This window comes from Apodemus sylvaticus, chromosome 6 (genome assembly GCF_947179515.1).
Source record: "Apodemus sylvaticus chromosome 6, mApoSyl1.1, whole genome shotgun sequence".
In the NCBI taxonomy this organism is placed as follows: Eukaryota; Metazoa; Chordata; class Mammalia; order Rodentia; family Muridae; genus Apodemus; species Apodemus sylvaticus.
Genome location: NC_067477.1, coordinates 67,898,777 through 67,911,722, shown reverse-complemented (window position 1 = coordinate 67,911,722; position 12,946 = coordinate 67,898,777). Strand labels below are relative to the sequence as shown.

Genomic DNA, 12,946 nt, shown 5'->3' with positions numbered 1-12,946 from the left:
AGTATCGTGTCCACCTCTACCATCTAGAGGAAATCAGCATTTTAGAACAAAGGCGGCAGAGGCCTTAAGAAGTGAACCAATAACAGAATGATTGTTTTTACAGTTTTACGTAAAATGACACGTTAAAATACTATTCTTTTACATTAAAAAACTAGATGTGTGTGTTCACCTTAGTGCATATCTGTGTACCATGTATGTGCAGGCACTGAAAAAGGCTAGAAGGGGATTACAGATCCTCTGGACTAGGAGTTAAAGACAGTTGTTAGCTTCTATGTGGGTGCTGCGATTCAGACCACAGTCCTCTGCAAGAGCAGCCAGTGTTCTTAGCTGCTGACTTATCTCTCTAGTTCAAAATACGTATTCTTAAACTGCATGGCACTCTAACTCTAGAGAATTACAATTACCTCTTTAGAATGTCCTCAGTGTTCCCTGGGTCACTTCCTGCAAGAGAGCATGGCTGAACTGTATCCTATATAACTGTATGAAACAGTTACATTTATAAAAGTTTTGTTTTGTTACAGGGTCTCTCTATATAGACCAGGCTAGCCTCAAACTCATGGATCCTCCTGTATCTGCCTCCCTTATTATTACATATGTGTACTCTTATTACAAGTGGTGGGATTAAAGGTCTGTGCCACCAAGAGTGGCTTTATTACACCATTTTAATGTATAAAGTACATACAACATTCAGTAATAATATCCCAGAAAAAAAAGCTCAAAACTGTTCCACTTAAAGAAGATGCTCTTGTCCTTCAAAGAATTTTAGGTTCACTGTATAAACATAAAAATAGGAAACTGGTTACGGTAGAAGATGATTGTGATTCCAGCACTTAGAACATGGAGAAAGGAGGCAGGAGTTCAAGGACACCTTCAGCTATATTGCAAGCTCAAGGCCAACATGAGGAGATTCTATCTCAAACTAGCAGCAGCACCAACAAGAAAAAACTAAATGCAGGAATGACTGATATGTTTTGTGCAAGACTTAAAACTGACAAAATTTTTAAGATTTGATACAAAACAGGGATCCCAAGGGCTAATGAAATTAGATTTGGACAATGCTAAGAACACAAGTAATTAGCTTTTTAACTTTGTTACCTATTTTGAGATAATATAATTAGAGTCATTATGGGGTTATAGTTCAGATTGCCTAAATTTGTGGTTCATCACCTTCTTATTAGCCACAATTCTTTTAGTTACATATGTTTCTTTGCACATAAAATAAATCTAGTCAAAGCAGAAGTAAACAAAAAAAAAAGTCCTATCTCACTGTTTATAAAGACTTTTTTTCTTCCTATCTCAATAACAGAAAAGTTTTCTAAAGTTATTTCTGCAGTAGTTGCCACCACTGAACCATATATAACTTTTATTTTGTAGCAAGCATTTATGCAGAGATCGACTCTATATTTTTTTTATTTGAGATTGTTCTGTATAAGAACAGAGATATACAAAGTAGAGATATACGGAGATATACAAAACAAATCTCGACTTGAAAAAAACTAGCAACACAAACAACAACAGCTTTCTAATATTTCCTCTGCATTAACTGATTTTCCCACTGAAGTTCCTTTTCATTCTTTTTTTTTAAAATCATTGTACTTATTATTACATGCTTGTACATGCATGCCTATGTGTGCTCAGACACATGTAGAGGTCAGAGGACAACTCCTCAGACATTGGTTCTGCTTATACTGTGGGCTCTAGGGACCCAATGCTGGTCACCAGGACTGCACAGCAAGTATTTACATCTGCTAAGCGATCTTGCTGGGCCCACTTCTCTTTTCACACTAGAGCTTTCAAAATGGCAATCCTCATCTGTTTTAAATGTGGAACTAAACACAGTTTAATGTCTTATGTTGAAGTTGTAACTTTACCAATAATTCTATAATGTTATTAGCTAACATAACACAATGGCCATATGAATACTTTCAATTGATGAAAATGAGTCGTATTGCTAAAACAACCTTGATATAGAACCTATGGTGATCAGCACTTAAGCTGGAGAATACATTTCACTTCAACTCAGGCCATAAAATCAGAAGGCAGGAGAGATGGCTCAGTGGTTAAGAGCACTGACTGCTCTTCCAGAGGTCCTGAGTTCAGTTTCCAGCAACCACATGGTGGCTCACAACCATCTGTAATGGGATCTGACACCCTCTTCTGGGGTGTCTGAGGACAGCTGTAATTGTACTCATATACAAAATAAATAAATCTTTAAAAGAAATCAGAAGGCAGGCAGTATTAGATGCAGATTTATCAATCTCATTGATGCAGGAACTAGGCACAGAACTCAAATTACCTAGGGTCACAAAACTAGCAGATTGGAGAAATTCCATCTTTGTGTTCCAACAGGCTTCTGCTGAGACATCTCTCAGCACGATTTCCTTACTAAGATTTTTACATCACAGACTGAAGCATTAATCAGGCTCCTAGTCCACAACAACATCAATAGCATATAAATGTTTAACGTTTCCTCTGACTACAGGGGGTAAACAAAACAGTGAGCATATTGTCTTGTTTGAGAAGTCTCATGTGTCTCAGGCTGGACTTGAACTCAGTACATTGCTGAGGATGATCCTGAGCTTCTGGCCCTCCTGCCTCTACCTCCTAAGTGCTGGTATTCTGGTGTGTTCTCCCATGTCCAGTTTTATGAGGAGCTGGGAGTCGCAATCATATCCACACAGTTTTTAAATGACAGACACAGAAATAGTTTATTAACAAAGTGTGAAAAAAAAAAAACAAAGTGTGAAAAGAAAGTGGGTTAGATGGCTGGGCCAGTCCAGTGCTTGAAAGACTGTGAGCATAACTGTAGGCGTTTGCTAAAGGGTTCTCCAAGAAATTCTTGCTATGTTAACATATTGTATACTACTGACCTTGGTTATTAATTTAAAGAACAAAATTTCTAAATCAAACTACCCAGATGAAAAAATATCATAAATGTTAGCGTAAAAAGTGTCAGATCAGTAAAATCAGCAATAGTATTTCAGTTGAAAGCAATAAGAATCTAAGTTCTCCCAAAGAAGGGCAGAGGGAAAAGACTATTTAGCAGAATTGCTTGGCATTGCAGATACCAGACAGTGGTATCAGCAAGGGAAATTACAAGGGAAAATATAAAGAAGCAAAAGGAAGACAACTCAGGAAAAATGTCTCAAAGGCTGTCAGAAACAGGTCACACCAATATTAAGATTTTACAGATATCTGGTAATATGTTGTTAGCATAATATGACTTAGCATCAGGTAAACTGAATAACTATATTTTTTAACTGCAAAAGAAAAGTTAGTTTTGGAATAATCCATCAAAATCCAGTTTTACTACAAAGCTGCTAGCTCAGTCAGCAATGGTGTTGAACTCTGACCTTTGGTGTCAGCATCAGTTATCTGCTCTTTGGCTACTTCCTCCTCTTCTTCAGCCATCGCCTGGAAGATTGCAGTCAGGAAGAAAAAAAGCAATTCACACAGTGGGCCTTCACTGTCATTTCCTACAAGAGCTTCCTCTAACACTTCTGTGAATAGAACGTTTAAAAGGAATTTAAAGTTCTGTCATGACTGAAGAAACAACTCCATTGGAAAATAATAAACATTCAATCAACATGAGCCTGTGCCACTGTTTATGAAAGCAGATCCACGCCTTATGTAAACCAAAATAAATTAGGATTTCAACACAGAAAAAAAATAAGTCAAAGTTAGTGCACTAAAGTCAGTCAAAATATAACATCTAAATTTAAAGTTGAGGCACAAATTTAGCTACATTTAAAAATATAATTTTATAGGAAGTAGTGATGAAGACAGATTGTTCTATCAGTTTCCTAGCAAGTTCTGGGTCAGCCAGAGTGATATAGTAATACTGTCTCAAAAAAATCAAAATAAACACTCCCCCCAATACACAATTGATTATTACTGTCCACTGTTGATGAGTACTCTGTGGCTGGTGCTTACCACAGTGCTCAGGAAAGGCAGTCATCATTGTTAGCTTCTAATCCTAACACGATGTAAACATTAAAATGTTTACCTAAATAAAATTATTTAGATTCTGCCCTTGATTCATTATTATTTCTTCCATAAGGAGAAATGACAGATCTCAGAGCCCTATTGGTCGATGTACTCTCTTATTAAATAAGAATGACAATGAAATCCGTCTCAGAGGTTTCTACATGTAGAGTAAAAAACTTTACTGGGTAAAAATTTAAAGTTTGATTCAAATTCCTCTTCATATTGGATTCTATTATAAATGTTTATGTAAAGTTTATAAAGCCGCATGTAAATTAGTTGTAACTTAGAAGTGGAAACTACTTGTCTGTAACTCTCACATGGTATTCCTCACGCAAGAACTATGTCTACAACTGTTCTTAAGAGGACCCATGGCAAAGGTAGTGATGTCCCAGTCCCTAGTGGGAGGTCACACGGAGAGGACTGAAACATGAACATGAAAAGCCATCTTAAAAAGACTAGCCAGTCACACCTTCACAAGATCTCAGTTCTAGCCACTCTGACTGCAATCATACGGGAGACTCCAAAAAGATGTCCAATGACCCTACAGAACTGTGAGGTCACTTACTTTAAAAAAATATGTTTATTATATTTTAACTAATTTATTTAGTAAACATAGTGTGCTGGTTGTTTGTTAACTTGACACAAAACTATCAGGGAAGAGGGAATCTTAATTGAGAGAATGCTTCCATAACATGGCCTGTAGCTATGTCTATAGGGCACTTTCTTGATGGTTGATGAGGGAAGGCCCAGACAAATGGGAGTGATACCACCCACAGGCATGTGGTCCTGGACGGTGAGAGTGTAAGATGAGCAAGACAGCAAAAAGCACTTCCCCAAGGCCTTTGCTCCAGCTCGTTTCTAGATTCTGCCTTGAGTTCCTGCCCTCATTTTCTTTGATGATGGACTAGTGTGGAAGGAGCAAGCAAAGTAAACCCCTGCCCTCACCACAACCACCAAGTTGCTTTGGGTCATGGTGTTTCATCACAGCAAAAAGAAACCCTAACTAAGACAGCTAGAAATCAAGTAATACATTATGTCAGAGTAAACAGTCACGAAGCAACAGGTAACTTGAGTACTTGCCTAAGGTTACTCCCTCAGGAAACTCATCTTGAAGATCAAAAAGTTCCCCAAATGCATTAAGGAACTCCAAAACCATCAGAGCGTCACCGAAGACTTCAGGAGGTAGTCTAGTTTTCACCGGTGTTGGTTCTGGAAGGTCCTGGAGGTTAAACAGCACACGTAATGTCGAAAGGTTTATATTATTTTCAGAAATAAATGAAATCTTTGTTCTCTTAATCCAAATAAACCTAAATGCATGCCTGGTCTCAGCAGTTATTGGATGCCAGGTATCACAATTATTTTGGCAAAATAACCACTACTACAGTAACAATGAAACCCTGGAAAGCTAAGGAAACCATCTATATATCTGGCTGATTCCTTTCAGTTAAATGAGGAAGATGCACTTCTATCAAGAAACAAACTTTTCAGTTAGATGTCCACTATAGCCTTGCAGTCTCAGGACTCAGAAGGGTGCCAGATGCACTCAGGGAGCTCCAGGCTGCCTGGTCCATAGAGAAAGACTTTCCTCACTGCCCAAAACAAACAAACAAACAAACAAACAAACCCAAGCCCACTCCACCCCCCAATTTTGATTTTTTTTTTTTTTTTGAGATAGGGTCTCATTATGTAGGCTAGGATGGCCTCAAAACTCACAAGAGATCCATCCACCTGTCTCTACCTACCAATTGCTGGATTAAATGCATGTGTTTCTGTGCCCAGTCCAGCCAACCATTCCAGTAAAGACACAGAGGACACATTAAAGACACCTGTGTCAAGCACTGCACGTCCATACCTTAAGGTCATCACATTCCATATCTTCTCTGGGTTTACTCCACTGCTTTAAGTATTCCATATATTTTCGCTTTTCTTCACGTAGTTTCTCTCTTTCCTAGCAAGAAAGGTTATAAATGCACCCATCAAATTTACCCATCAATATCAACATCGCCCAAGAACTGTTCATAAACACTGGAGCTAGGCAGTCATCTAGCACAATGCTTGCCCAACAGTCAAGTTTGATCCTCAAGGCAATATAAAATGAAGCTTGGGGGCATACACTTGTAATTCTAGTACCTGAAAGGTACTGGCAAGAATTCAAGGTCATCCTTGGCTACAGAGCAAATGTGGGGCCAGCCTAGGTTACATAAAACCCTGTCTCAATTAAAAACAAAAAAATCCCCTGGAACTAGAGTTTCATGAAGATGGTTGTGAGTTGCCATGTGGGTGCTGGGAATCAAACCTGGGTCCTCTGCAAGAGCAGCCAGTACCCTCAATCCACTGAACCATCTCTCCAGCCCTGCTTTTAGTTTTTAAGGCCAAGAATGAAGACTAGAAATAAATGAATCAAAGTCAAAAAGTTAGTTTTTGGGTGTGTATGGTCTATGTATATGTGGGGCAGGGCAGAGCATGTAGAGACCACTCTATCATATTCTATCATATCATATCATATCATATCATATTCTACCATATCATATCAATCATATTCTACCTTGTAACTTTTGAAAAATTAAAAAAAATTATGTGGATGTGCCTGCTTGTCTGTGTATATATCTCATGTGTGTAGTGCCCATAGAGGCCAGATCAGAGAGCATCAGATTCCCTGGAACTGGTGTCAGAGTTATGAGCAGCCCAACATGGCTTATAGGAACCAAGATCAAGAACTTTGTAAAAAACAGCAAGTGTTCTGGGCACCCAGCACTTGGCAGGCAGATCTCTGTGCGTTTGAGGCCAGCCTCCAGAGTTAGTCTACATAGTGAGTTCCAGGACAGCCATGCTTATACAGAGAAAATCTGTCTCAAAAAATAAAAACAAAAGAAGAAAAAGGAAAAAACAAAACAAAAAGAAAAAGAAAACAAGCATGGGGCTGAAGAGATGCCTGAGAGTTAAGAGCAGTAGCTGCTCTTTCAAGAGGACCTGGGTTCAATTCCTAGCATCAAAAAATCTAACAAAAGATAATTTATGTTAAATGAGATTAGCAGAGACTCATAAATTCTTGAGGGGGCTAACAGGTAACTGTTTAACTTGGCAGCTCACAAGTTCCTAGTTCCAGAGGATCAGATATGTCTCACACAAACATATACAGGCAAAACATCGACACACATAAAATAAAAACAAATAAATCCTTTAAAAAAAAAAACATCAAGTGCTCTCTTAACTTCTAATCTATCTCTCCAGCCCCACTAACTTAAGAAACATTCAATTGGGGCTGGAGAGATGGCTCAGCGGCTAAGAGCACTGACTTAACCAGCTCTTCCAGAGGTCCTGAGTTCAATTCCCAGCAACCACATGGTGGCTCACAACCATCTGTAATGGGATCTGATGCCCTCTTCTGGTGTGTCTGAAGACAGCAACAGTGTACTCATAAAAATAAATTTAAAAAAGAGAAAAGACTGATTCATTATTTAATGTGTATGGATGTTTTGCTGTGTGTATGTCTGGGTACCACATACATGTCTGATGCTTGTGGAGACCAGAAGAGGATTCCCTGAAGCTGAAGTTATGGATGGTTGTGAGCTGCCATGTGGGTGGTGAGAGTTAAACTCAAGTCTTCTGGAGGAATAGCCAGTGCTTTTAACATGAAGCCATCTCTCCAGCCTGCATTTTAAATTTTGAGTGAAGTGTAAAAGCATACAAAATACATTGAGCCTTAAAGTAGTAATTAAATTTCCTGAAACAAAAGGGAGATTAATTTTTTCAAAGATTTCTTTCCTTTCTTTCTCTCTCTGTCTCCCTCTATCTTATGTATACAGCATTCTACCTGCACATATGCCTGCATGCCAGAAGAAGGCACCAGATCTCATTACAGATGGTTGTGAGCCACCATGTGGTTGCTGGGAATTGAACTCAGGATCTCTGGAATAGCAGCCAATGCTTTTAACCTAGGAACCATTCCTCCAGTTCCTGGGGAGATTAATTTTTTTTAATCTGTGTTCTGTGTAGGCTCAAAAATGTGAATGAAAATGGTAAAAGAATTTAATTTAAAGAATTAGTGATGCATTTAAATATGTAAATTTATATTATATGTAAGAATCCCAGCTATACTTTATACATTAATATACTGAATACCTTTTCTCTTTCTATTTTAAGTCTCTCTTTTTCTTCTTTTTTCTTTAGTCGCTCTTCTTCTACAATTTTCTTCAATTCTTCCCTCTTTTTCTCTTTATCTTCCTTTTCTCTTTTTCTTGCTTCCAAAGCATCTGCTTTTTCTCGTTTTAGTTTAGCCTTTTCAAAAGCTGTGGAGAAGGTCAAATTGAAAACTATACACTGACAAAAACAGAAATTTGGTTTAAAAAGAGGCACAAAACAATTTAGGTTAAATGAGATTAGCAGGGACTCACAATTCTTTTTTTTTTTTTTTTTTTTTTGATTTTTTGGGTTTTTTTTTTGTTGTTGTTGTTGTTTTTTTGTTTTTTCAAGACAGGGTTTCTCAGTGTAGCCTTGGCTGTCCTGGAACTCACTTTGTAGACCAGGCTGGCCTCGGAAAGAAATCCACCTGCCTCTGCCTCCCAAGTGCTGGGATTAAAGGCCTGTGCCGCCTCTGCCTCCCAAGTGCTGGGGTTAAAGGCATGTGCCACCACCGCCTGGCGATTCACAAATTCTTGAGGGGCTAGCAGGTAACTGATTAAACGGTAAGCTACCCACAATAGGACAAACATATCCTGCCTCTAAAACCAGAGACACTAACACATGCACAAAGAGTGACAACCAAGCAGTCTCTTTGTTACGATGTGGAACCGCATCCGATCCCTCCCAACCTGGATGTACTGTCTGGACCCCACCTGTGAGCAGGTTCAGAAGCATTCTTGCTGGGCGGTAGTGTCAGATGCCACGGCTCCCACCCCCAACAGATTTTTCAACCCTGAAAACAACTTTAGCTCAATCGAGCATTAAGCAGTCTACTAGGGAATGATATACTTAGATCAATGAGGGCCATTCAGAAAAAAAGAAAATAGCAGTAATCTGTGAGGAGAGATATATCATTCAGAAATATTTCTCATTTGGGTCCAGAGAAATATTCGTCCTTATCCTTAAACAGAATTGGAGAAAATGTTAAAACTCACCCAGTGCCCTCATTTCTTCTTGTTTCAAAAGCTTGTCTCTTTCTTTAATAGCTTTGCTCCGACATCTTGCAATAGTCTGCTTACTAGCAATGTTGTCTTCCTAGAAAATAAATGAAGAAACTAAAGTGGTAAACCACAAACTACATAAACTGATGATCCACCAAGTTTTCTTAGTAAGGAAAAAACAAAACAGAACAAAAAACCCAAAACATCAAAAGCTCTCACCAGGACTGCAGTCACTGGTCAATGGTAGAATACCAAGATGCACATAAGTATCTTGAAGCCCTGGTCTCAGATGCCAAGAACAGCAGAAAACCAACAAAACCCATACCAATTATAACTTTTTGTAAATACTAAAATGAATTCTAAGTATAAATGGATAAATTAGTAATTCTAATCATAGTGTTATGTAGAGTAGCCAATCTCCACTTGCATAAATTAGAAAAACATTCAATACTTTGGCAATATATCAACAGCAATAAAAGTTATCATTATAAAAATAATAATCCTCAAGATTACATTATAATCCAGATGATATAAACATCACATGTGGAAGATGTGTCAGAGATTTTTGTGTGTGGTCAATATTAAGCAATCCCAAATTTTTATCTTATTTTGGGACAATATCCTTTGTCCTGTCCTGCTGGCCCAGAACTTTCTATATAGACAAGGTCTCAGACGGCCTCTGCCTTGTACCACAGCTGGTTTTCTAATAATCACTTATTACTTCATATTGTAATATAATAAAACATACAATTCATTTTAATATTTAAGTACTTGGTAAGCACTAAGCCAGTGTTAACAGTGATAAACAAGGTAGACTTGGACCCTTTCCTCGTGGATAGTTTATCAGGGAAGTCAGATCTTAGTAAGTAGAATATGAACAAAGTTTTTTTGTTTGTTTGTTTTTTTCGAGACAGGGTTTTTCTGTATAGCCCTGGCTATCCTGGGACTCACTCTGTAAACCAAGATGGCCTCGAACTTAGAAATCCGCGTGCCTCTGCCTCCCAAGTGCTGGGATTAAAGACGTGTACCACCACTGCCCTGCTATGAACAAAGTTTTAACAGCTAACTAAGGTTCAATATTCTATGAACCTTATGACACCTTATCTCAAAATTTGGATAAATTCTGAGGCAGAAATTCTAAACAGCTGGAAAAGATAATTACACCTGAACTAGAGCTAGGAAATAAAAGTAATTAATTGGTCACTATGTTGAAGGTTATGTTGAAGGAGAAACACCTTTCATCCGCAAGGACTGGAGGAGCTCTGAGAAAAGTGATAAAGTTTTGTCAGAAGGAACAACTGGATGAATCCACCAAACATTTTAGCAAGGAAGAAACAGTATCTGTCCTACTTATTCTTTTTATAACACAGACAACTCTTTCAGCAAACAATAAGAACCTAAAACACAGCCAAGATACTTCAATAAATTCTAAATTATACTGTCTTAGTTAGGGTTTCACTGATGAGAACAGATACCATGACCAAGGCAACTCTTAGAAGGACAACATTCAATTGGGGCTGGCTTACAGGTTCAGGGTTCAGTCCATTATCCTCAAGGCAAGAGCATGGCAGCTTCCAGGCAGGCATGGTGCAGAGAGGCTGAGAGTTCTGTATCTTCATCTGAAGGTTGCTAGTGGACAACTGACTTCCAGGAAGCTAGAGTGAGGTCTTAAGCCCACACCCACAGTGACACACCTACTCCAACAAGGCCACACCTCTCAATGGTGCCACTCCCCGGGCCAAACATTTACAAACTATCATATACCACTCCCAGGTTCCCATAGGCTTGTTTAAACACATGAATCTATGGTGGCCATACCTAAACATAGCATAATGCAAAATAAATTTAGTCCAACTTCCAAAGCCCCCATGGTCTATAGCAGTCTCAACAATGTTAAAAAGTCCAAAGTTCAATGTCTCTTCTGAGATTCATCTAATTACTTAACTGTAATTCCCAAAGCAAGGCAGGAAACCAACTGGGAAAACTCCAAACTCTGTATCTCCAAGGCTGATGTCAAAGCAGTCTTCAGATCTCCCAACTCCTTTTTCATCTTTGTTGATTGCAACAAACTTCTTTCTCCTGGGCTGGTTCTACTCCCTGTTAGTAGCTTTCCTCAGCAGATAACTCTTGGAGTCTCCAAGGCAACATAAAGTTCACAGCTTCTTCAGTGTCTGGGATCCTCACATGATCTTCTGAACTCCTCCTAAGGGCTGGTGTCATTTCTTCAACTGTGCCCTCTGTAGCACTCAGCTCAGGTTGATCCACTCCACTGCTGCTGCTGTTCTTGGTGATCATCCCATGGTACTGGCATCTCCAATACACTGCTGACTTCTACTGTAATTAGGCTTCACCAATAGCCTCTCATAGGCTCTCTTCATGGTGCCAAGCCTCAACTCCTTTGCATGATCCCTTCAGTCCTGGGCCATCAACTGCAACTGAGGCTGCACCTTCACCCATAGTCTTCCATAGCCTCTCACAGTGCAAAGCCTCAGCTGTTCTTCATGAGCCCTCCATGCCTTTAAAACCAGTACTACCTGGATGACTCTTACACGTTATCAAGTACAGCTGTAGCAGGAGGTACAACCTTGGCTATCTCTAGAACACAGCTTCTTTGTGCTCAATCACCACAAATCTCTTCGCTCCAGCTAACCAGCATCAACTGTTCCAGTAGTCTCCTTCTCTTGAATATAAAGCCAGAGAAACATGGCCAAAGCTGCTGAGTTCTGCTTGTAGGAGCTGGAACATGGCCCCTTATTCTATTACATCATCACTAGCTTCCCTTTTTCCCAACTCCTTCATTACCTAAGCTTGGCTATCCCGGATTGCTCTATAGACTGACATTGAACTCAGATCTGCATGCCTGTCTCCTGGGATTAAAGTATACCACCATCCCTGGATTTAAGCTTTTCTTCACCTAGAATTTGCTCTGTTTCAGGCTGACCTTGAACTCAGATCTGCTTGGGTTTATCTCCTGGGATTAAAGGTATGTACCATCATGCCTGGATCTAAATTTGACTGGGAAGGATCTTGCCCCAAAATCCCACTCCCTTAATCTGTTATCTCCTAGAACACAGGATTTGGCTCCACCACCATCCCTGGATTTAAGCTTTTCTTCACCTAGAATTTGCTCTGTTTCAGGCTGACCTTGAACTCAGATCTGCTTGGGTTTATCTCCTGGGATTAAAGGTATGTACCATCATGCCTGGATCTAAATTTAACTGGGTAGGATCTTGCCCCAAAATCCCACTCCCTTAATCTGTTATCTCCTAGAACACAGGATTTGGCTCCATTTCACTTCCTGGTGCCCCTTTAATACTGGAAAAATATCTATCTATCTATCTATCTATCTATCTATCTATCTATCTCTTTCTCCTCATATTTCTAAACCTTTATATATCTATAGATAGATAGATAGATAGATAGATAGATAGATAGATAGAGGTTTAGAAATATAAGGAGAAATTTATTTATATCAATAAATAAGATTGATTGTTGAGACCCATCCCACTTCTTTTTAGCTTTCCAGCTTTTTATTTTTCTTTTATTTTTAGCTTATATTTTACATTAGATGTAGTTTTTATTACTATATTTCTTTTTTATTATTTTTTAAAATTAGTTTATTTACGCACATCCAGTAGAGGACTGACAGATCTGTGTTCATTCAGAGATGATGCACCTAACCCTCAAGAGACTGGAGGCCCCAGGGAGTTTAGAAGTCAGATGGGGTAGGGGATGGGGAGGAAGTATGGGATGTGGAACAGTTGGAGGGTGGACAGGAGTGGGGGGAATAAAGCATGGAGTGTAAAAAGTAAATAAACTGGAACCATATATTTTAT

The 12,946-nt window shown here is 39.0% G+C and overlaps 1 protein-coding gene across 2 annotated transcripts in view; it reads right to left on the bottom strand.

The window, feature by feature from the left end:
• The window catches only part of Baz1a (bromodomain adjacent to zinc finger domain 1A), an 80,647-nt gene that overhangs the window by 28,529 nt on the left and 39,172 nt on the right, over nt 1–12,946 (bottom strand). For both annotated transcript variants that reach the window (XM_052185855.1, XM_052185854.1), the window contains exons 8-12: nt 9,105–9,204; nt 8,110–8,276; nt 5,840–5,935; nt 5,068–5,206; nt 3,354–3,500 (exon numbers count right to left, since the gene is read on the bottom strand). In XM_052185855.1, the coding sequence (XP_052041815.1) occupies nt 3,354–3,500; nt 5,068–5,206; nt 5,840–5,935; nt 8,110–8,276; nt 9,105–9,204 (649 nt within the window). The remainder of the gene's footprint in view (nt 1–3,353; nt 3,501–5,067; nt 5,207–5,839; nt 5,936–8,109; nt 8,277–9,104; nt 9,205–12,946) is intronic.